This window comes from Arvicanthis niloticus, chromosome 5 (genome assembly GCF_011762505.2).
Source record: "Arvicanthis niloticus isolate mArvNil1 chromosome 5, mArvNil1.pat.X, whole genome shotgun sequence".
Lineage (NCBI taxonomy): Eukaryota > Metazoa > Chordata > Mammalia > Rodentia > Muridae > Arvicanthis > Arvicanthis niloticus.
In genome coordinates, this window is record NC_047662.1 from 16,726,723 (window position 1) to 16,751,482 (window position 24,760).

A 24,760-nucleotide genomic window follows, 5' to 3' on the forward strand; every position below is an offset into this window, starting at 1 on the left:
AGTACAAAGGCAGCCAGATTACTTAATGCAGACAAGACACACAGGTAAACACTCTAAAAACTATAGCCTCGGTCTTTTATACAGTGCAACAGAAAGCTGTCCTGTCTCTTATATGCAGCAAAGATACACACACACACCTTCTGCCTTCTGTGGCTAGAATCCAAGCTGGGGTGGAATCTGTCATCAGCACAGTGGTTACTACATTACACCTACACTTTTAAACTGTGCAAGGTTATCCCTTTGTTTAAACCTTATTGTGTGTGCGCACACGTGCATGTGTGTGTGCACATACACGTACATGCACTTGGTGCATGCATGGAGAATTCTCACTTTCTCCTTGGGCTATGGGGATCAAACTCAGGTCATCAAGGTTGTGCAGCAAGCACCTCTATCCACTGAGCCACCCCCGCCCTCGTTTTATTTAGATAGAGTGTAGTCTCCATTCTAACAAAACATGAAATTCCAACATGTAAAGGGACTTTTCTACACTCAAAAAGTAGATCCAACAGTTCTTAAATTAATATGCTGCCTAGGCCAAGTGGGTGAAAACCATTTTTTTTTTTTGGTAGCTGTTTTGAGACTGGGTACCATCACTTTAGGCTGGCCTGGGTCTCATTATAGAATCCAAGTTGGCCTCAAATCTGGAATCCTCCTGCCCACGTGCCACAGTGCTGGGATTCCAGGCATGTGTCAATCTATTCCACCCTTCTTACTTAGTTTGAAGAAAGCAGGGATGAAGCACTAACCAATATTCAATGTCATGCTGTTTGGTTTATTATTGAGACAAACCCTTTGGCAGCTCAGGTCGGCCTTGACCTCACTATAAAGTTATGGATGACCTTGAACTCCTGATCCTCCAGCCTCTACCTGTCTCCCAAGTGCTGGAATCAGATATGCTATCAAGACTAATTGAGAGAATTCATCTTATCAACCAAATGGATGCGGACCCCTGATCAAGACTGCAGAGCTGGAGAAAGTGGCAGACAGAACCGTGATAGTGAGGAGCACTGTCAACAGGCTCCTATGATGCAGGAAAGATCAGTTGCTGTGTTTTCTATGCAGCCCAGAGGCAGCACAGAGGCAGCAAAACAGCTTAGAAAGTAGGGAAAACCAGAACCTACAGTTTAGAAAAAACGCAGAAAAGCTGCTGTAACCCTGATGTCAGCCTACGCAAAGAACGGCAACGACATCACAGTGCAATCAGGGCCACCATACTGTCACACCAGGGCCCAAAGCTCATCAGTCTTCAAGGTGGGGTCACCATGGCTGGCACATGTTAATTAACTGGCACAGGCCTCAATCTCAGCATTTGGGATATCACTAGAAAGTGACAGTCCACATGTAGCTCCTTCAACCTATCACTATCTTCTCTCTGTGGCCAGTGTAGACAACAGGCTATGTACACTGTGCACAGAAGCAAGAAAAGACATCTTTACTGGAGTCACCCAGAGACACACGCAGAAGGATGCCTGCAAAACTGAGAACACAGTGCTCATTTTCAAAAGCCGGCTGCTGCATCAGTGCACTGAGCAAGCGGTACATGCTTCCTCACCAGCTTACTCCAACCACACCCTACTGTCCAAGGCAGACGTTTGACTCCTGAGTATCCCATCAGCCTCCCAGTGCTGGGAGCACAGGGTGCAGCCCCGCACTTGCTTTCTTTCCAGTCATCCTTCAGAGTCTGACCACTCACATCCATCACTCTCTTCTCCTTTCCCCCACATCTGTCCAGAGGAACATAACACCCAGATGCTTCAACCTCCTCAGAAGCTTCCTTCATTATGCTCCAGACACGTACACCCGCCACAGAGATAAGACAAAGGGAACTTCTCATAGAGGCATGGAAGGAGTTTTTTCAAGTTCTTCCTTTATACTCCTGGCTTTTTGAGACAGGGTCCCAAGTATTCCAGGCTATATAGCTGGCCTTCCTACTCATGTTCCCATTGGAATTATAGGCCTGCTTCAAGATACCTGTTCAAATTCTTTACCTTTTGTCTTAGGGTTAATATTTCTGTGATAACAACCATGACCAAAAGTAATTTGGGGAGGGAAGCCTTTTTATTTCACTCACAGTTAAAAGCAGCGAGGGCAGAAACTCAAGCAGAAACCTGAAGGCCTTGGAGGGTGCTACTTACTGCCTTTCTTCCTATTGTTTGCTCAGCCTACTTTCTTACGGAACCCAGGACCACCAGCCCAGGGATAGCCCCACCCACAGTGGGTTGGGCCTCCCATATCAATCACTAATTAAGAAAATGCCTTACAGTCTTGCCTATAGCCTAATCTTATGAAGACATTTTCTCAACCGAGGCTCCCTCCTCTCTGATGATTCCAGCTTGTGTGAAGCTGGCATACAACTGGCCAGCACACTTTTGTATTCAGGCTCTCATTCTCTCAGACACAGAGGGCATTTTAGACATGTGGATCTGAGCAGCATGTAATTCAGAGGCATTCTGAAATGGGCATTTTCCTTTTCACAGTAACTAATTAGAACAAAATATGTCAACTTTTTTTTTTTTTTTTCCCGAGACAGGGTTTCTCTGTGTAGCCCTGGCTGTCCTGGAACTAACTCTGTAGACAAGGCTGGCCTCCAACTCAGAAATCCACCTGCCTCTGCCTCCCAAGCGCTGGGATTAAAGGCGTGCGCCACCACCGCCCGGCAACTTAAGGTGACAAAATTAGTTTACTTATTTTAATTAAAAATTTATTTATATTTTATCATTCGGGAATGGAGTCTGCTATATAGCTCTGGCTAGCCTAGAGCTCAGTACATAGCCCAGGCTGGCCTTGAACTTTTCATGATTCTCTTGTATCTGCTTCTGAGTGCTGGGATTACAGGAATGAGCTGCAGTGCCTGGCTAAAAAGACAGGCAGGGTCTTGCTGGCATCAACTTTGCAATGATACGACAATATTCTTGCCTGAAATTGTCATTATCAATAGGTACAGTTGCCTGTAGGACACCTCTCTTGACCATGTTTTTCCATGCCACTTATTTCTGAGGTACTAAAGGTGCTGAATCTCAGCTATGTGACTTCCAGTCGGCTGAGGCGCTGCAATGTTCTTTAGTCACTTCTTATCAACCTGGAGAAGCTGTGCTATCTATCAGAAGCACGCCTTTGTCTCTTATGATGCCCTGAAGTTGTACATGATTTGCCTGAGCACAAGGAAGTAGGGAAACACCAAGTGCAAACGTGTGGCTTGTTAAAAAGTCTGTACTATCAATTTCTTCAATGTCTCTAACAACGTGAGAAAAAGAGAGGCTCATTTTATTCGTTAGAATTCACCTAAGCAATGCAAAGTGACACGAGAATGCATTCATCCATTCAATCACTCATTCATTTGCTCACTCACTCACTCACTTATTTTTACAGTGACCGGTGGGCTCAAGTCACCTAGAAGGGTTCAAGTGGAGGTTATGTCAAGACTTGGGTAGATCACTGATAACACAGCTTGCTTGGCATGTGCAAGGCCCCAGGTTTCTAATCTTGCACAGAAAGCATAACAATGAAAGAGAGACAGTAAGTGGTATAAAGTGTGTGGTACAAAGCATACAATCTATATACACTGTGGCATGGAGTCTGAAAAAATTCCTTCTAAATAATAAAAAGACGTATTCTCCTTAATCTGTGACAGTACTACCCAGCTAGGGTTTCTTGAACACTATGTAGTTTGGGCTAGAAAACTCTTGTCAGATAATATTCTCTTTGAGCAGTGAGTTGCAGCTCCCTCAACCTATGCTCCCAAAGAAGCCAGGACTATCTAAAAGTGTCTCTAGATGCTGACAATTGGTGAGGAGGGAGACACGGCCCTGGTGAGAAGACTGATCCAGTTCAGTGTTAGAGCTAAGGTTCTATCAATTAGAATGTCTGAGGGCTCAGGGAAGCACATGCTGCTTTGCCAGAGGAGCAGCGGTGAGCTCCCAGCACCCACACAGCTACACAGTGACCCAGCAGCAGCAAAGATCACTGGGATCCGCTGTGGAGATGCTGAGCTAGGGCCGCCCTGCCTCACCCTCCTCTTCCTGTTTTCCTTCCTACCACTTTCTTCGGCAGGAGGATGACTGTCTAAGCAGGACTGTTATGTTTATAAAGCTTTAACATTGTATTCCTTTGCTTTTCTTGTTTTAAATAAGACTTAATCTTATTCCTGTTTATACATGTTCATATGTATGCTATGGGTTAATAATGTCTGTGACAATTTAAGAAAAGGAAAGTGCTTCTTTGTCTCTCTGTTTTCAGCTGGGGTTGAGACAGTCTTATTTTGTATCCTGGGCAGGTCTGTACTCTCAGGGATCATGCTGCTGAGTGCTACGACTGAAGGTGTGAGCTACTATGTCTAGAAAGAGAGGAAACAATCAGATTTTGAACATTTTTGATGATAAAATAACTGTCTTCACAGTTCCAGAAACCAGAATTAGAACAGTTAATTTAACTTCAAATGTAGTTAATGTTAAAGTTAGCACGTGCTCTAGTTCTATGACACTCCAGAATAAAATTGTTGCCTGTGATATAATCCCACATCACTAAGTCAAGCCTCACTCAGTGCTCTCTGGGCTGGAGGAGACCATATGCCTGTGTATGCCTGTGCCCATTGCAAGCAAGTCTCCATACACCCCCAGGGGTGGGGACAGATATTATTTTTGCAAGTTCTTTTCTATCAGTGAGAACAGATACAGCAGGGCTAGCAATCTATTCTCCCTTTGCACCGCCATGACACTGTGGGAAGACTACAGCGAGGGGAGAGTATACCTCTTGGCGACTCTCGGTTTACTGCTTCCTCTCTTCTTACCGTTACTAGGCACCGACACATGTTTGCGTACGCCACAGAGAAGCTGGGCTCATCGATAGCCTTCTCAAAGACCAGGTCAATGACCCCCTTGAGCCGCTCCTCCGTGTCCACGGTAAGTGCCGACACTTGCTTCATCAGCTGGTTGAACATCTGTGGTGTCAGTTTATTTAAAATACTTCGAACTTTTCTGAAAAGTTCCTGGGAGGGTTAAAATAAACAGCATTAGCCAGTCCTAAATGCACCCACTTCACACCTGCGGGGGCCCTCCCGGTGCACCCACTTCACACCTAGGGGGAGGGCCCTCCCGGTGCACCCACTTCACACCTGGTGCACCCACTTCACACCTGGGGGGGGGCCCTCCCGGTGCACCCACTTCACACCTGGCTTTTGACTAGGGAGCACTTTAGGAAGAATGACTTCACTTAAAGGTCACTCAGAAAAACTGCATGCAGTTTCCTTTCTTCCATTCTTCTTCTATGGAACCAGGAACTCACAGGGGTGGGAGGCCCCTGTACCCTCTACAGGCTCAAACTGTGAAACAGCCCCTGCCCTGGGCATTTCTCAGACCACAAGTGCATCTAAAGCTTTAAAAGGGTTGATGCAACCTTTGAATGACTATTGTTTTTAAACATTTTTTTCTAATTAGGTCTAAGTAAAAAGACTATAATTTAAAAATATTCAAGATAGTGTCTCATATATCCCAGGCTGTCCTTGAAGCATCAGGCCAGATCCTGGGAGCTGGAATCATAGCACCCCTCCAGTCCCGCCATATGACTAGTGGGTAGTCACTAAAACTAGTCTTTTGCTTGTTTTGAATAAGCAGCTCAGAGTTGGATAGAGCCAGGTGAAGGCGGCAGTAGTGTAGGACTTTAATCCCAGCACTCAGGGGGGAGAGGCAGGCAATCTCTTTGAGTTCGAGGCCAGCTTGGTCTACAGACAGAGTTCTAGGAGAAGCCCTGTCCCAAAGAGTTGAATTAGAGCTAGCAAGAAGCATGTTCTTTAGAAACAGTGGACCAAGATGAGCAGCACGTGTATGGTATTTTTACCACTGCTATACAATGCCCTATGAAAGGGCCTCAGTGTAAGAAGAAAACCAAAGACCAACACACTGGAGAGGGAGAAACCAGCCCAGTCTACAAAGGCAACAGCTGTCTGCAGGTAAAGCCTGACTGCAAGAAGTCTATAAAAGGAGCTCCTAGTCGGCCAGCCCAGTGACCCACCTCAGTTGTAGCAACAAGCTGCAAAGACAGTCAGTCTATCCTCACCCTTTCACCCATCCTATCCCATCCCTCCCCCCCAGTTTTTGAGACACTGTTTTGCTTCCAATTGCCTGGGAACTGGCAACTCCTCCTCAGCAGGGATTACAAATCTAAGCAGCTGCTGCAGTACCTTTGTAGCCTGTGTAGGAACTACAGCTGTCAGCTCTATTTCTGCCTTAGCAGTGGATAAGCAGAAATAAAAATGGACCCTTGGTAACAGCACTAACCCACCTAGTACTTAAACACCTAACATGATATCCCCAGCAGCTTTCTAGGAATGACTGAAGCCTGCAGAAAGAGGGAGAGAAGACCGAGCAGAGAGGGGGGGATGATCTCACCCCTGCTGGGAGGCACACTGTTGCTGTCATGTCAGTTTTTGCCAAAGTCATCTACAGTTTAATTCAAATCCTAATCTGCATAGACTTTCTGTTATCTTTTAGTAAACAAACAAATAAACAAACAAAAAACCCAAGGAGTTAATTCCATACTACAGATATAAAGACAAAAACAAAAACTAAACACCCAAAAGGGTTCATTTTCCATCCACATGGCAGCTCACAACCATCTGTCTCATTTCTCCAGTTTCAGAGGACCTGATGCCCCTCCCTTTTTAGCTTCTGGCAGCACAGGTGTGCTTTCTGTGCAGAGATATCAGCAGGAAAAAAGCTTGATCCTCAGGTGACAGACTGATCATGAACATAATGGAAACAAAATATCATGGCTCTGCAGAAGAATAATAATGAAGTGACACCTTTAACACTAGGGTAAAGGCTAAGTTCGAGGCTAGCTTGGTCTACACAGCTGTTACTGGAATGACATTTCAGGGCCACCAACACAGAATAGATTATTTCTTCTTATTATGTAGGTCTCAGTAATGAAGTTATAAGGCTATTAGAGGAAGAAAAAAAAAAAAAAAAAAAAAAAAAAAGGACAAAAAGCCAGGTCTGGTGGCTAACACTTTTAATGAGGCAGTGGATCTCTGTGAATTGAAGCCAGCCTAGTCTACATGGAGTTCCAGGCCAGCCAGGCCCTGTATCAAACAAAACAATGAGCACCTTTGCACACACGGATACTGTGGAAGAGCTTACAAGGGAAGGTTCAAGCGAGTAGTACACTTCTGCCCAGGGCATAGGCACAGTGCTCCTCACCTGGGTTTTAATGCTCTCGGGGTCATCGGCGTGGCTGTCACGCTTCTGGCTGGGCTTCCAGGCATTCTCTGCCTTCCTCAAGTGTACATCTTCTTTTACGGAGACAGTGATTATCTTTCTGGGCTCCCTTCTCTGGCCAGGTTGAGACCTCCGAGGTCCAACATTCAACAACTAGGACAAGAACATTACACACATTCAGAGAATTTGTAGCAGCCTGCTTCTGTGGGGCTGTGAAAGCCTCATGTTTACAGCAAACACTTCTAGATGGAAAGACCAGGTATTAGGCGTCCCAGTTAGAAATACTCTTCCCCAGGATTCAGGAGGGAGAAAATGCCTCAGAATACCATCATTACAACATCTCTGTCTCTAAAATGTCCACAAAGATGGTGTCTGATAAACTACCATTCCAACCCGGGAAGCCTGTGCTCATCGGAAGTTACACTGCACAAGTCTTGATGCCCACACCAGGATTAGTTATTTCCTGTTCCACAAACATTCACAGGTGACAAAAAGCCGTTTCAAACACTATCTGTAAAAGGAAAGGAAAGAGAAACCAACTATTTGTACTAGTTGTGGTACTGTACACTCGCACGTTTGTAATCCCAGCACGAGACAGGAGACAGAATTATCAGCCTGGACTACACTGAGTTCTAAGACAGCCTGAGCTAAGGCTGCACCCAAAATAAATAAATAAATAAATAAATATCAATGAACTATTAATAAATTCTAACCCAATAAAGACATTGAAACAAAAGCTACATCTATGAACTTTACAGGTGAAATTTAAATGCAACTTCATTATTAAATTCTCTGTAACACGCACCCACTCTTAAGGCAGAGCACTGGGATTCCCAATTTCATCAATGTAAAGGGAACTAATTATTATCTGGAAAAAAGTCTGTATTTCTCTCTTCCCCTCCTACCATGACACATGTAATAATACAAATATGTATCAATGACACAATGGTCACCAAATGAAATATTGTTACAGCAAGACAAGTTGTGCAGAGCTGGTGACATGGCTCAGAAGTTAGGCATGTTTGTTGGTGGCCAGGCATGATGGTATACACCTGTAATCCCAGCATTTGGATGGGAAAGCAGGTGAATCACTGAGTTCGAGGGCAGCCTGGTCTACATGGCAGGTTCCAGGAAACAGGGCTACATGGAGTCCTGCCTGAAAAATAAAGGCAGGGGTAGGTGGGTAGGGGAGTAGGGTTGTTGGTGGTTGATTTTCCAGAGAACCCAAGTTTGGTTCCCGGCACCCTCATTGGACAGCTCAACTACTGCTTGCAACCCCAAAACCAAGATATCTGATGCGATCTTGGCACTGGACTCATATACACAACAAATAAACACAGGAACACACATATACATAATTTTAAAGGGCTGGAGAGATAGCTCAGCAGTTAAGAGCACTGTCTACTCTTCCAAAAGTCTTGAGTTCAAATTCCAGCAACCATATGGTAGCTCACAACCATCTATCTTGGGATCACACAGATAGAGTTCTCATCTACATAAAACAAATGAATAAATCTTAAAAAAAAAAAAAAATAGTACCTACTGTTTTTGCCAAGGACTGGAGTTCCCAGCACCCATGTAAAGCAGCTCACAAATGCCATGAACTCCAGTTCCTTGGGTCCAATGCTCTCTTCTGGCCTCTGCAGTTACTGCACACATACACGTGCAAATCCACGGAGACACATGCATGTTTTTTACAATCTTACATAAATAAACTTTTAAAGCTATAGTTTGTATGTAGAAAACACACCTGCCACCTTACATGTTTTTAGGTCACCTTCCTTTATTGGGTTTTGAATTCTACTTCCCTTTCCCTAGTCTCACTACAGGGCCCTGGCTGGCCTTGTACTACTCAAAGAAATTCACCGGTCTCCGCTGGAATTGGAGCTGCGTGTCCTTATTTGGGGCTACAGGCAGGATTTCCTAAAGTTTAGGCTCTCCTGAACTGGAATGCCAGCACACCCGGCACTACTGCTCAAGACTAACCATGGAATGAAGACTGTGCTTCAGTTCTCAGCCTTGTTACACAATGACAATCTGGATTTTCTTCTGATAAATCATTCAAATGCTGTAAATATTTGTGTTACTTTTAAGAGGATTTTATACAGTACAGAAAAAAGTCTTCATAAGACGCAAACCACAATAGTATCTCATTTAATACCACAATGCTGCACTTTTAAATACACAGAGAACTCTGGGGAAAAATACAAACTAACGTGCCATAAAAATGGAGTGTTCAGGTCAAATATGGTCCTAACCTAGGTCAATAAGCTTAAAAGCATTTTCACCTAAATGTTCCAAGTCATCCCTTACACCAACCATCAATCAAGGACTTGAAATGGCAGTACCAATCGGGCGTCAGGATGAAAGTTCAAATCCTCGTTAATACTGTCAAATGTACCAAGAAAGGACACAGAACAGATGGCAGGATCTCAAATGTTTTAGCAAACATTAAAAGAAAACAAAAACAAAAGCAGGCCAGATAAGGTATGAGACATGGTTTAACTGAGAGGCACTAAAGACAGGAACATTCCATCAGGGACAGATTCAGAAGCAGACTAAGGACATTTACTTATAAATGAGTCTTCTACACAGGATCCAGCCCACACAGCTCTGGTAAGATACCCAGTTAGCCAAAGGCTGTCTGGATTTTATGATCAAGGTTATATTCCTGAGGCAGCTTGTGTGGATAATTACAAATAAACAACTTAACCCACACTTGGATATAAAACACACCAGACCAGATGTACTTGGAGAAAAGGATCTGAGATCAAATGATGGACAGGTCACAGAAAGAAGGCCTGGCAAGACAGAACAGGTGTTAACATGCAGGCGCCACATCCCCAGCACACATTTAAAGACAGCACTCAGAGTGACAGTGCACATCTGCAATCTCAGTGATGGTGGATGGGGAGCAGACACACCATCCTGAAAGCCTGCTGTGAGCCAGTGTAGCTGAAACAGCAAGCCCTACCTTCCATAAAGACCCTTGTCTCAAAAAAAAATAAGGTCATCTGTGATCGAGGGGCAAACTAGATATGGTCCTTGGTCTGCCCATAGGCATGTACCCTTTGGCACATGTGTATCATATGTTTATACACCCTATATAAAGAAGAATCACACAATGCATATTTGAGGATAATCATTTACAAAAACTACTGCAAACACCAATGAGGAGGCCTCGAGTGATATTATAACCTGCAAGTGAGACCAACTCATGCACCTCTCCTTACCCACTTCAAGTTCCCAGACAAAAAGCCACCCGTGTTAAAAGGTTATGCAAGGCAAACTGATTGAGCTCCTGGAAGGTGGAAAGCTCAATGTCACAGGCTTAAAGCCAGCCTGTCCTGGACTATCATTAGAACCCTTAATAAGCTATTCTTTGGCCACTTCTGGGTTTGACATAAGGGATCATTAGGGAATTCTTTGGGATGTACTAACAAACCCTATCGTCTACTAATCTAAGCGACTGGAATATCAGACAGCCTGTGAGGCCAGAAGCCAAGATTCCCCTGTCTGGCTATAACCCTTTACCTAAAATCTTCATTGGTGTATTTAAAGAGTGACATTCTTTTGTTCTTTTACTAAAAAAAAGTCACAGAACTGCCACCAAATTAGAGTAGGGCATTTGAAGAAACCCAGATTTGTGTTCTTGGACCTTGATCACTCGAATTTAGCTTGAAAATAAACAAAAAAAATTATTTATTTAGTATGTACATATGCCAGAAGAGGGCGCCAGATCTCATTATAGATGGTCACGAGCCACCATGTGGTTGTTGGGAATTGAACTCGACCTCTGGAAGAGCAGCCAGTGCTCTTACCTCTAAGCCATCTTTCCAGTTCTAGAATAACTCTTACACTGAGGTGAGAGCTTTAGTTTGCACTGACACTATAAATAATAACTATAATAGTATCCTTTAAAAGAAAATAGTACCTTGTAGTGCTATATAGTGAAACAGTACTAACAGTGAGTGACTTCCACACACTATTTATATACGTGCACCTGAACACACCCACACATGGAATCCGGTAAAGTGGTTATGACACACTGGAAATGAGGTGCTGGGGTTACAGGTGAGCACTAGCCCATCTACACCTGGCTTTTCCCATGAGTTCTGTTCTGGGGACAGAACTCAGGTCCTGAGGCTGTGTGCAGAGCACTTTACTAAGCCACCTCTCCGTCTTCCCAAAAAGTCACTTTAAAATTTCATTTCTAGTGTCACTATTTTACAAGAGATATAGCTTGTTCTCAATTCCTGTGGCATCAACTACTGGAAAACAATGAACGAGGAGCTGGCAAGAAGCACTGAGAAGATGTACTGCAAGGAGAGCCCTCACTTTGTCCTTTCGATGAGTGACTAGGAGCTACATCAAGCAATTCGGAGAGCACAGACCTCCCATGGAGAGAAGACCCAGTATTCCCCACGCTTCCTCTGATCTACGTTGCAGGGAGCACACAGAGCCTACAGTGTGGCACACAGTGCAGATACACTGGTGGTGCCACTCCTGTGTGTATGACAACCTACAGGTTACTAACACTATGCTTCTGGAGATGCCATTTGCCTATATTTTGACTTCATGGCCTATAGTAAATAAGAACAAACAAAAAACTACATCATCACAGACATGTCTTTAAAAAAAGATCTAGCACTTCCCTACAGGTAAGCAACTCGGGTGAGAGAAACACTGCCAGTGGAGTGCAGGCTGGGGCTGGGCTTATTTCCACAATTGGCAATCCATGCCCGCTCTGCACTCTGTAAATCTGTAGAAACAAAGAGAGGATTAGCTGAGAGCCACTGGAATCTCTAGGAAACCATGACATCCCAGAATCCTACCCAAGGCTGGTTCTATAGCAAAAGCATGTGCCGGTCAACTTCAACAGAGCGGAGACAAAGAGCAGATCAAGTCACTGCAGTAAAGCAGTGCAGGTGCACCATGCATTTGCTTTAATACCATATGGGCATGGTTACGGAGGACAGTCTTTGCCTCTTCTTGATCATAGGACTTAGCATATAGAAGCCGCTCCCTGTGCTTAGACACAGTGTCTGCCACAGCTTCCTAACTGACTGGGTTGTGGTAGGGAACTGGCACTTACAGGCACGCCTCTTCCACCAGGCGTCTGCCTTCCTCCAATATCTGCAAAGGCTGGGGTAAAGTCAGGTCCTCGAGGCAAAATTCGAGGATCCAGGGTCCGCATTGTTAATCTGGGCTGGTTGATCTGCATGAAGAAGCACAGAAGAGCTTGAAGAACACGTGGGGCAGTGCATTCAGTGCCACAGAATTAACAGACGTCACTGATGTGAGTTGACGAGGTAAGCACTGACTCTCCCTCAGAAAACTAGCTCAAAGCTGCTGGGATGTGAGTGTCATCCAGGAATGATAAGGCCTGTCGGGTGAGTGCTTTAACCACCACCCAACCCCACGCCCTACGCATTACATAAGAAACAAGGCTGAACTGCATTAACTTTTATTGTGCACTATATAAACCAATTGTAAAAAGGATGCTGGGGACAGAGGGGATGGTTCAGTGGTTAAGAGCACGTGTTGCTCTTGCAGAGGACTTGAGTTCCCAGCAGCTACATGGCAACTTACCATATATGTAACTCTAGACCTAGGGGATCTGACACCCCCTTCTTGCCTCTATGGACAGTAGGCACATATGTGATACACAAACATACGTGCTGGCAAACACCCACACACAGAAAGTAATAAATATTTATTAAAAGTCTATGCAAAAGACTGGGGACTTTGGTTACTGTTGAGATTTGAATAACTATTGGGAAAGTTTTGAGACATACAATATCTGAATGATGTTGCCTGCTACCTAGGTTTCATCTTCTAAATACCTCTGCTCTGGTTTCCGACCCTCCTTGTTGCTGCTGTGACTCCCTACATTCAGAAGGAGAGAATGCTCTATGAATGCAGCCTTGCTTCCTCCAACTCAGAGAAGAGGGCCTCGATAAACACACATATTAATATACTTTAAAAACCATCCCCAGGGCTAGAGAGAAGGCGGAGCTGTAAAGGGAACTTATTCTTGAAGGGCACCAGGGATTTCGGTTCCTGGCATCAACACAGTGGTTCAACTTCAACTACCTTCAACTCCAGTTCCAAGGGATGTGACACCCACTTCTGACCTCCTTGGAGACTGCATGCTTACATGCAAGCAAACACTCATATACATAATGAAATAAAATCTAAAAGAAACAACTTCCAGTAACCTAAAAAAAGACAACAATATTCTGGCAACAGCCAGTTTTTAACCATTACATATTTTAATCCCTGTGATCTAACAGTTCCTCAGAGCTTCGTGCACTGAACCAGTCTGTACTCAACGCTCAGATTACATGGCTTACCTTGTCAAGAACCACATCGCTGATAGGAGGCAGGCCTTCTGGTTTTTGGATACAGGCAGGCATAAACTGAAAGTCCAACAGGAACTCCCGGTCATATTGCTTCTTGCCTTCTGTATCTGCAGGCTTCCAGGACTCTAAGAAGAACAGCACAAGCAGAAATCATTTGTCTAAACCGGTTTCCGTTGGGAGCTGACTTCTAGCAGAAAGCGGCTATCAACTTTGCAGCCATCTTGAGCCATATACCCTGATAAGAGACTTGTTTTCACAGCGTACAACAGCTGAGCACACTCTGATAAACATCTTGTTTATCCCACATATCTTGTTTTGCTGTTTAGTGACCCCAGCTGCAAGGTGCACGTGGTAAAGTGTCTTCAGCTGTGTTCCCCTGCTTGTGCTTATAAATACCCAGGATTTCCTTGCAAGGAGGAGACAATAAGGGAGAGAGACAATAAATGAAAAACGAGACTTGGTCACACACTCTGGTTTGTCTCCATTCTTCGAATCTCTTGTGCCTTCATCCCCCACTCTCTCTCTTGACCAGAGAGAGCACTTAGCCCCAAAGCGTGGGGCAGTGAAGCACTAAACAGGTTTCAATATTTACTTTACATCCTCAAGGAAACAAAGATGCAAACTCAAAGTGTCAGGCGCCACCTAGGCTAGGCTAGGGATAATAACAGGTGGCCTTCCTGGAGATGGCCACCACTTCTGCATGTCTGCAAGCGGTGAGCAGTATGAGGAAATGTCCCAAAGAGACTTCATCTCGGGATTACTTCTTGCAACTAATGTGTCTTTCCTGTCATTGTATAATTAATATAATAATCCCTAGGCATTAGCCCACCCTACTGAACAGACTTCATGCAGATTAACATAAAGAGGAACTTTCATAAATTAGTTCAGTTTAGATGAATTAATAATTTCACAGAATTCTTGATTTGATTCAAATAATCTTGGTTTTAGTTGTTTTGCTAATAAGATGTAACAAAGGTAGAATCAAGAAGAGAATTGCCCACTGCTCATAACAGTAAGTAAAGGCTGCATATTAAGAAATACAATGAGCCAGGTGGTGGTGGCGCACACCTTTAATCCCAGAATTTGGGAGGCAGAGGCAGGCGGATTTCTGAGTTCGAGGCCAGCCTGGTCTACAGAGTGAGTTCCAGGACAGCCAGGGCTACACAGAGAAACCCTGTCTCAAAAAACCAAAAAAAAACCCCAAAAACCAAAAACCAAAAAAACCCCAACCCCCCCAAACCCCCCCCAAAAAAAAAACCAAAAAAAAAAAAAAAAAAAAAGAAAGAAAGAAATACAATGAGCTTTCATATTCTATTAAAAGGAGATATGGCCTTGGGACATCTTAGTGTTGAGGGAAACGCATTAAGTTTGTGGTTTGTGTTCAAGGAAAAGCGTGAGGTCCAAGGAAGAAGCCACAGGTGTGTAGTATAAGTCAAGGTCATGAAAAACTGAGCTTATAGAATGAAACACTGCTTTGAACTTAATGTCAACATCCTTCTGTAGCTCCTCTTTTGTGCAACATTTTATCTCTGAGGTAATTTTCTAAGAACTTTTATCTATAAAAAGGCTAGAGAAAAGAAATAAAGATGATGGTTTGGCTTGGGGGGGCTCTGAGCCATCCATCCATCTATTCATCCATGCTCCTATCCAACTGTAGTGATGTAGCCATTTTCCTGCTCCATCCCATGTGTGGGTTTTCTGTGTGAGTGACTCCCTTTCCTCTCTGGTTCACAAGGATTTAACTAGCCTGGTCTACAATAGGGCTCTTGGTAAACTGGCTGCTATACAGTATGTGTTAATCTCTAAGGCTAGGTTTTCAGTCACAGAATAAGCAAGAATGTCACATCTCCAGAAGCTACTAGCATCCAGTTCAGTCAGAGAAAGCTACAAGGTCAGAGATCAGCAGTCTTTTGGCCACCATTCAAGGCTGTGTTCCACCTCAGCTCATTCCCCTAAGGCTGGGCATCCCCCTCCCCTTCATCCCCCAGCATCAAAGTTAGCATAGGCATCTAGATCGCTGATGAAGAACAGAGATTCCAAATGACAGCTGGAAGCGAGGTGCAGGCAGTGTCTACACACCCTCAGCAGAGCCTGCGGCCAGGCTCACTTTTATTCATGTTTTTCAAAACAGTTTCCATGGTTTCCATAAGTAGCTTTGGCTGTCCTGGAATGAGATCTGTAGACAAGGTTGTCCCAAAGTTTACAGAGATCCTCCTGCCTCTGCCTCCCTAGCACTGGGATTAAAAGCTGGTTCCATCACCACCCAGCCATCCACGCTCTTAAGGACATACAAGGACCATCAAGCCAGGAAGGCCAAAAAGAAATAAGAAGCCAGACGAGACTTTAGCTTCATGGGAAACAAAGTCAGCCAAGTAGCTGTTCACATGGAAAGGCTACTTTAAAGAGAAAAACAAACATAATAAAAAATAGTTTATTTCAGACAACGAGAGTCTAGCCAGCTAGAGAAAGGATTTTCATCTTCGTCTTCAGTTTAATTTGAAGAACCTAAGTGTATGTATGCTAATAAGAAAGCCTAGCCGGGTGGTGGTGGCAGCGGTGGTGCACGCCCTTAATCCCAGCACTTGGGAGGCAGAGGCAGGCGGATTTCTGAGTTCGAGGCCAGCCTGGTCTACAGAGTGAGTTCCAGGACAGCCAGGACTACATAGAGAAACCCTGTCTCGAAAAACCAAAACAAACAAACAAAACAAAAAAGAAAAACAAACAAACAAAACCCCCAAAACAAAAAAAGCAAGCAAGCAAGCCAGCCAGCCAGCCAGCCAGCCTAACCCGTGGCTTTATGTTTTAGAAACAGGGTTTCACTGTGAAGCTCAACTTAAGAGTGCTAGGGTGACAGTGTGGACCACCAGGGCTACCTTAGTTCTTCTTTTTATTACAAATTTTGAATTAGTATTTTGCCATAGGAATTTGGCTTGTCTCTGTGTTGTATAAACTGTTTAACCTCACTTTCATTTAAGAAAAATTTCAGCTTAAAAACTTTTTAAAAATTTATGTATTTGAGTACACTACTGCTGTCTTCAGACACAGCAGAAGAGGGCATCGGATCCCATTCCAGATGGTTGTGAGCCACCGTGTGGTTGCTGGGAGTTGAACTCTGCCTCTGGAAGAGCAGTCAGTGCTTTTAACCGCTGAGGGCTCTCTCCAGGCTCCTGAGCTTAAAAACTTAAAGAGGCTGTGCACTAGAAAGAAGCACCTGCAGAGGCCCGGAGGGCATGGATCCCTGGAACTGGAGTTACAGGCACTTGTAAACTGTGCCTTTTATTACATAAAATTTGAAGCCCCAGATCATGTCCCAGTAGCAGGCTGGACCCTGTGTTCTTAGGGTTTGTACCCCAAGAGACTCACCTTAAGATGTTTTCAAACCAAGCCTGTCTCACATAACTATACTTATTAGAAAGTGGGTAACTATTGGGGCTTAGGACGTAAACCAACCCTTTCCTAACTTTACTGCTACACAAGGATTCCAAGATCGAAGGAAATCAGATGGCCATTAGACAGCTGGACCAAGTAACCGGGCAACGACAGCACTGCCATTACAATTATGAAGAAAAGGCTGGTGGTCACCATCAGTGTTTAGTAATCTGGTGGGACATCACTCCTACAGTTTAAAAAATAAATTTTTATACAAAACTGTTTTGCTAATCGTTGCTAAATTCCATGTGCTGTAAGAATGGGACACGATGATTTAGATAAGCCTACCACCTGGGGGAACTGGGTGCAGCAGTGCTTACACCACAGGCCAGGCCTGGTGGCACACACATGCAATCCCAGCTCTTCTGGAGGCTGAGGCGTAAGAACTGCAGGTCAAGGTCAGCCTGGGATATAGAGTGAGTTCTGTTGAAATGTAAAACAGGGCTGTGATAGCTCAGTAGGAGAACAGGGTCCTAGCATTTAAAATTAAACCAACATTTTAAAAATTAGTAATTCAACAAAGGAAGTAGAGCTTAGTGGTTTCCCAATATTCCCAACTACAAAAAACGTTCAGAGAGGATGGATGCCAGCAGTGACAAAAAGGATCAGAGTGAATTGTATACATTTATGAAATAGCCTATAATCCATCCCTCAGTAGGTTGAGGCAGGGAGACTGACACACTGGGCCACACAGTGAGACAATGACTCAATCCATCACAGAATGAATAAGGACTTCATGATAAAGGCGGAACTGATAGAAGACTCTCAGCTACACCACTCAGCCCACAGAAAACCGTAGCAACATTGTTTCATTACTATTCTTTAGGATACTATTGCTTAATGCTCTATAATTTCACAGCATAAACAGAATTAAAAGCAGCATTCTGAAACACCCTGGCCTGGGTTATTGCAAGTCTAGCACTTTTACATTCAAAGTCTGTTTTATGAACTTTACTTTCCACTGGTACAGGAAAAAAACCTTTTCCCTGAGCCCAACGTTCATATCCAAGGAGTCACAGCTGAACATACTGACAGCATAACCCCCCTGACAGTCCACAGCAATCATGGCCTGCAGAACCAGCTGACCATGATTTGGTTTCTGAAGTGCTGAAGACTGAGCTGCATCCTGCTAGGTCGGGGTGTGAATGCACACATGTTGTCGTAGACAGGAGAACCTGGATCTCGATAATTCTGTACACCTTCCCCCCCCACCTCCCAATGAGGCGCATCCATTCCACCTGCTGGGCTATATACTTGTTCAGTCACTAAGAGAGTTCAGTCAGAGGAAAGACAAAACACCTGAATCCAGAGGGAGGGGAGGCCTGTCTTCAGGGCGCTGGTTGTGACTACAACACCCTTTTAGACTAATGTGATGACAACAGACTTGTCCTACTGAATGTTAACAACCTGCTCTGCAGGTTCCATTGGCTGCTGTGTTGAGGCAGTGAAGGTTTAGAGAGGACTTTAGATTTACTAGTCATTAAATCCACGTTGGGTTAACCTGTCCTGTAATCCTTATTTTATGGTAAGCTCCTGCCATCACTTTGTGAAGATATTTCGTTAAGACCACACAGGAAACAGAGAAGGGACAGAAGTCAGGGACAGCTTACCTGCTTTAAATGGGAATGTGACCCCATCACCAGAGCTGTCCGTAGAGCCTGAATTAGCATCTCCTCCTTCCCCCTCAGAAGTGCTCTCAGCACCATTGCGTATAGGCTCAGCTGCTTCTCCATTTTCTTCCTCAGCTTGCACTCTCTGCAGGGCAGAGGGGTCTCTCTCAAACGGAAACCCTTGGCTCATCTTCTCTTGCTCAGGATCAAGGACACTGTCAACTGAAAGCTCTTCTTCAGCCTTAGGCTAGAGTGTAAGTAAAGATGGAACTCACATTACAACATAAATACTGTCTATTGTAGACAATATACACAGGAAAACATGCCACCCAACAGGTCTGCACTCAGCACATGCCACGAGAACAAGTTTTCAACCATCTCCCCACCTATCATGTGACAGTTCAGACAGCTACTGAAATGTGCTCACCTGTGACTAATGTAGCCAAGGTTAATATGAAAGGACTGGCCTGTCTTTCGGGGTTTCTCTGTGTGTAGTACTGGCTACCCTAGAACTCACTGTGTACACCATGCTGGAACTCAAGGACCCGTCCACCTCTACCTATTAGTCACAAGGACTAAAGGCGTCAACTACTACGCTCAGGTAAGAACTGCTAGTTCCCGAAAGAAGATGGCAAAGGGATGAGTAGTCCTACTCAGAACCCAAGTAATTGTGACTTTCTTGCCACAGCTGATCAAAAAGCAAGAGACACTAGAGGGCAGAGGCTCCTGCAGGCCTCCAACTATGATAGTCATATTCTACTTTACAAGGAAGGAAGCCACAGGTTAGTTAACGATCTACTAACTTGTCTGAACCATAACCATGCATGAGAAATACACACAAATCATTTACAGAAAACTACTCACAGCACTATCTCTTAGGCCAAGAAACACAAAATCATCTACTAGCTTATATCTATCAAAAGTCTTGGTGTTGGCACCAACATGTGGGACTAAACACATCAAAGGCCTTCGTGTGCATCTGGGTTCTCTGTGAATGAAGTGTGTCTGGTGAAGGGAGCACTCTGAAGACAAGCCTACCCATCCAGCACCCACGAGATGCCAATGGCACTTTAGCACTTTAATGTCGAGCAGATGAGCCAAAGTGTGCTACTATAACAGACCACTATACTACAGTCTTGTGCCAAAGCCTGTCCTGCACATGGAACACTTTACCTGATTTATGACACAATTCTGTTAACCTCAAACATGTCTTCTTTATTATTATTTAGTATTGAAAAACACTAGTAAGGTGTTCCTACAATGTATCAGATAACAAGGAAAGACACAAATTTTAAAGTCTTACAAGTAGATACCCATGATCCAAAAGACCTACACCTATATGATCCTAGTACATGTAGTCACGCACACACACAGACACACATACACAAGCTATCAAAAAAGAAAAGAAAAAGTAAACACTATAGGAGTGGGAGGAATTCAAGTCCAAAGCATGCTTTCACTACATAACAAGACCTTGTGAAGCTTTGAGTTCAATTCCAAGCACCATATAAAAGGAATCAAGATGGAAAAACACCTAATATTTAATAACAGAAATCACTCATGCCAAAAGTTTCAGCAATACGGAGGAGGGAGAAGGGTTAGAAGTTCAAATCTGGGCTGAACACACTGGTCATAGGAAAACTGCTTCTATCCAAGCATGAGGGCCAGTGTTCTGATACTCGGCAACAGAGTAAAAAGCTGATACCGCAGGCAGGCAGGATGGTTCAGTGAGCAAAGGTACTTACAGCAAAACCTGATTTGATTTTGATCCCCAAACGACAAGGTAGGGGAAAAGAAACAAACAAACCCTACAGACTATCCTCTTATGCATATACAACACAAACACATACACACACACACACACACACACACCCACCCCCCACACGAAATTCAAGGTCATGCTAGGCAACATAGCCAATTTTCTAAAAATCAGCAGATAACCATGCATAGCCACTTGAGGACTAGTCTGGAAAAAAAAAAAAAAGCAATATAAACCTTCAAATGCAGACATCAGACATCAAATTCCAAGAAAATGGCCTAGAAAAGTAGGCCACTTTCAACTTTTGAAAAAAAGAAGATTGGGTAAAGCTGACTGGGAGATGGGCCCTGTTTCCTGCACCCAGCATCCAGGATGCCCTGAGTAAACTGACAAGGAATGGAGGTGCAGTGTTCTGTTCAGTGCGGATGACTGAGGAGTTCTTCCTGACTTCACAGATTTCAGCAGGTGGGAGGGACCATGGCATCTCAGGACACTCAGAAGAGCAAAAGTCCCTACAGAACTAAAGAGCTAAGCACATCACAATTCTTAAAAGTCTTACGTCAGACCTTGCAAAATGTGTTGGTAAAAGCCATTTCCTAAAATCAGCAGCAGGGAAATAAAGGAAAGGTGACATTTGGAAATTCGATTGCGATTGCAACCACAAAAGCAGCACGAGGTAGCCTGTGGGGAAGAGTAACCACAATGTAGCCATACAGAATGTAGCCATACAAAATCCCTGAGGAGACACACAGAATGCCACAGGGCTCAACCCAATAAAAACTCCAGGAGCAAAGTTGAGTTCACAAAGTCGATGAACAGTGTTAACTCTTTATTCCAAAGTCTGAGAGAGCAGGGCTGAAGGGACACAGTGCTAATCAAATCTCTGCATTCAAAGCCAGTATGGTCTATACAGAGAATTCCAGGACATGCGGGGCTGTAAAGTGAGGCCTCTTCTAAGAAAGGGGGAATAAAAAAAAGAATAAACAAGACAAAAAAATGACATTATCAGCCGGGCAGTGGTGGATCACCCTCTTAATCCCAACGCTTAGGCAGAGGTAGGAAGATCTCTGAGTTCCAGGACAGTCTGGTCTCCAGAGTTCTGGGACAGTCAGGGTTATACAAGAAATCCTGGAGGGTGAAGGGTGGAAGAAGGAACCACCTTTATTATATGAACAGGAGAGATAAGTCATCAGTTAACTTGGACTGCTCTTCCAGAGGACCAGATTCAATTCCCAGCACCCACATGGCAGCTCACAAGTGTCTGCAACTTCAGTTCTACAGGTTCTAGCACCCTCACACAAACACACGTAGGCAAACACCAATGCACATAAAATAAATGAATCATAAAAAAACTTAAAAAAGAATACCATTATAACATTGTCACTAATATTATTAACAATACTACTATTAACACTGCCTACCAATTACAGAAGTCAGAACGAAAAGTGGGTATCCAGTGACCAACAAAAAGGGGACAGAACATTCTATCTATCTATCTATCTATCTATCTATCTACTTACTTATCTATGGGTTTTTTTTTTTTTTTTTTTTTTTTGTATAGAATAGAGTTTATTGAGGGCATGAGGAGGGGAGCCAGGAGGGTAGTAGAGGCAGAGAGAGAGAGAGAGTAGAGAAGTAGAGGCTGGCCATGACCACGTGGAAAGAGGGGGAAGGGAAGGGGGGAGGGGACGGGGGCAGAGAGGCAAGAGAGCAAGAGAGTAAGAGTTATCTATGGTTTTTCAAGACAGGGATTCTATGTAGCGCCCTGGCTGTCCTGGAGACTAGGCTGGCTCAAACTCAGAGATCCACCAGCCTCTGCCTCCTGTGTGTTGGGACTAAAGGCACAAGCAACCAACAATGTGCCTAAATTACATTAAAGGCTGAGAAAATAAAGTAAGAAAGAGCGAGACCAATAGTGGGAATTAAGGCAAAAGCATCTAGTATTCAGTTAACTGTGCTAATAATCATTGCTGGAGGAGAGGCTCAGGACTAAGGATTCTGAATGAAGACTATAAAAAACAGAAAAAAAAAATTTTTTTTCCCCCAAGACAGGGTTTCTCTGTGTAGCCCTGGCTGTCCTGGAACTCACTCTGTAGACCAGGCTGGCCTCCAACTCAGAAATCCGCCCGCCTCTGCCTCCCAAGTGCTGGGATTAAAGGCGTGTGCCACCACTGCCCAGCAACAGAAAATATTTTAAATATTATAAAATACATCACTTATGTGTGAGTGTTTGTGCACATGTGCATTTTCACATGAGTGCAGTGCCCACGGAAGCCAGAAGTCATGAGATCCCCTAGAACTGAAGCTGTAGAGATGGTTATGAACCACCCACTGTGGGTGCTAGGAGCTGTGGTAGGTGCTGTGGGAGAGCATCCCATTCCTGACCTGTGTAGCCACTACCTCCCTAGCCTCCCTACCCGAGGTTTTCTATAGTGTGTGGTGAGGAAGGCAGTGGCTCTCCCAACTGCTCACCAACTGCTTTCATAAACTGTACACGTTAAGGATCAGTTTTATCCTTGCAATGATGGAAAAACCAAAAAAAGGTATGTGTCTTTTTATATACAAATTCAAATTTCAGTGCCCACCAATAAGGTTACTGGAACACAGTCCCAGTTCCCCAACTGACAGACTGGGGTGTGCCAGGCCTGAAGAGCTGTGGGAGGAATAACCAACTTTAAGCACATACTATCCAACCTGAAATGTACAGGTCTGTGGACCTCCACACTAAGGCAAGGCATAGGAATGGTGGGCGGTCCATCCATTCCGTATCCTCTGAGAAATTGGGTCGGAGCACAAAATACAAAAAGGAAAATAAAGTGAGTGAGCCAAACTCAGTTGAATCTCAAGAGGAATCTACTTGTAAAGATCAAGGCATACCCGGCCTGTGTGCGACTCCCCTGCCTCTAGGAAGTATCTTATTCTCTGTAGGAACATCATTTTCTTGTCAAGCTTCAGGGTAGACACCAACTACTTGCACCTCTCAAACTTAGTGCTAAATCTTGTCCCTCAGAAGCACAATGAAGTCACACTCACACACCTCTTTAGTGGTTGCTAGGCAACTCACTGTGACATCAACAGAGCATCATGGAAGGAAAATGACATGACAGAGGAAGCAACAAAGGATACTACTGTTGGCTGTGTGAACTAGATGCAAGCTTTTATTAGCTCCAAAGAGCTCATCAAGAAATTATTGAAAAGCAGCCTTAGGCAGTAAAGTGGCTCAATAGATAATGTTCCCCTTGAAAGGCTGATGGGTGAGCTGCATCCCCAGAAACCACATGAAGGTAGAAGGAAAGGACTGACTCCACAGGATGGTTTTTGATACATGATTCATGACACAAGAACAGGCATACAAACACAAATAAATAAAAGTTGCTTCAATGGAGAGAGAGGCTGAGAATTTCTCTTCCCAGTTCAGGCCCAAGTTGTAAACAACCCTTTTCCTTTACCAATTAGAAAAATACAGTGTTCTCAAAATAATCTCTCTAGGTTAATATTATTGTTGTAGCTTCAGTAACATGTAGGAGAGTGGGGGCTAAGGGAATGAGTGTAGTCAGCTGGCAAAGTGCAGGATGACGTGCAAGGTGTGAACAACTGCTTGACTTCAGGTCCTCAAGGAGGAGCCAGGCACATCCCAAGTGCTCAGCATCCAGGATTAGGAATGATGGTCTCAAAGTTATGGTTGACAGGGATGGAGGAAGACACACCCATTGACCTCTGGTCTATACACACCCAATGCACATGCATGTACCTGGATACACACATCCACACCAATATACAAATATATCACACACACACACACACACACACACACACACACACACACACACACACTTTCAACTAGGAAGAGTTAACTATTTAGAAGAGGTATTCCAAAAGAGGAGCAACAATTATTCAAGGAAATCAAACATCAAACAAACAAAACCTGTTGACATATTTTGTGCTTGACAGACCAAGAACAGAATGGAAAATATTGTCTTAAAAAAAGTGCCTCAGTAGAAAAAAAGAAAAAAAAAAAAAAGAAGAAGAAAAAAGGTGCCTCAGAAGAGACTGTCACTCACCTCCATCTCTGCTTCTAACACTTCATCTGGGGTTCGGGTCCGCTCCTTTGTTTTCTTCCACGTCTTTGGCGCAGTGGTAGCTGTTTGCACTGAAATACAAGACCAGTCCCGTTACTTACCTGGGCAGTCCTGCTGGGGATTAAGAGATCTAAAACATCTTTGCATGCTAGCCCAGCAGCACAGAAATTCACCTGCGGCCAGGAGCCAAATGAAAGTCATTGGCTCAGCAGTTCAGCTACTGCCAATAAGTGTGCTAGACACAAACTCAGCCCTGCCCCGGCAGCCGGATACTCCAGTATGATACACAGGATACACAGGAACCTGG

The 24,760-nt window shown here is 44.1% G+C and overlaps 1 protein-coding gene across 36 annotated transcripts in view; it reads right to left on the minus strand.

Annotated features, from left to right (window-relative positions):
• Positions 1-24,760, minus strand: part of Eif4g3 (eukaryotic translation initiation factor 4 gamma 3) — a 216,975-nt gene that overhangs the window by 40,519 nt on the left and 151,696 nt on the right. For 32 of the 36 annotated variants that reach the window (XM_076933915.1, XM_076933913.1, XM_076933909.1 and 29 more), the window contains 6 exons: positions 24,436-24,524; positions 18,616-18,862; positions 13,568-13,701; positions 12,307-12,429; positions 7,194-7,364; positions 4,787-4,984 (listed from right to left, as the gene is read on the minus strand). In XM_076933915.1, coding sequence (XP_076790030.1) covers positions 4,787-4,984; positions 7,194-7,364; positions 12,307-12,429; positions 13,568-13,701; positions 18,616-18,862; positions 24,436-24,524 — 962 coding nt within the window. Of the gene's footprint in view, positions 1-4,746; positions 4,985-7,193; positions 7,365-12,306; positions 12,430-13,567; positions 13,702-18,615; positions 18,863-24,435; positions 24,525-24,760 lie in introns of those variants that run through there. The other 4 variants (XM_076933912.1, XM_076933910.1, XM_076933927.1 and 1 more) reach the window with 3 other exon arrangements.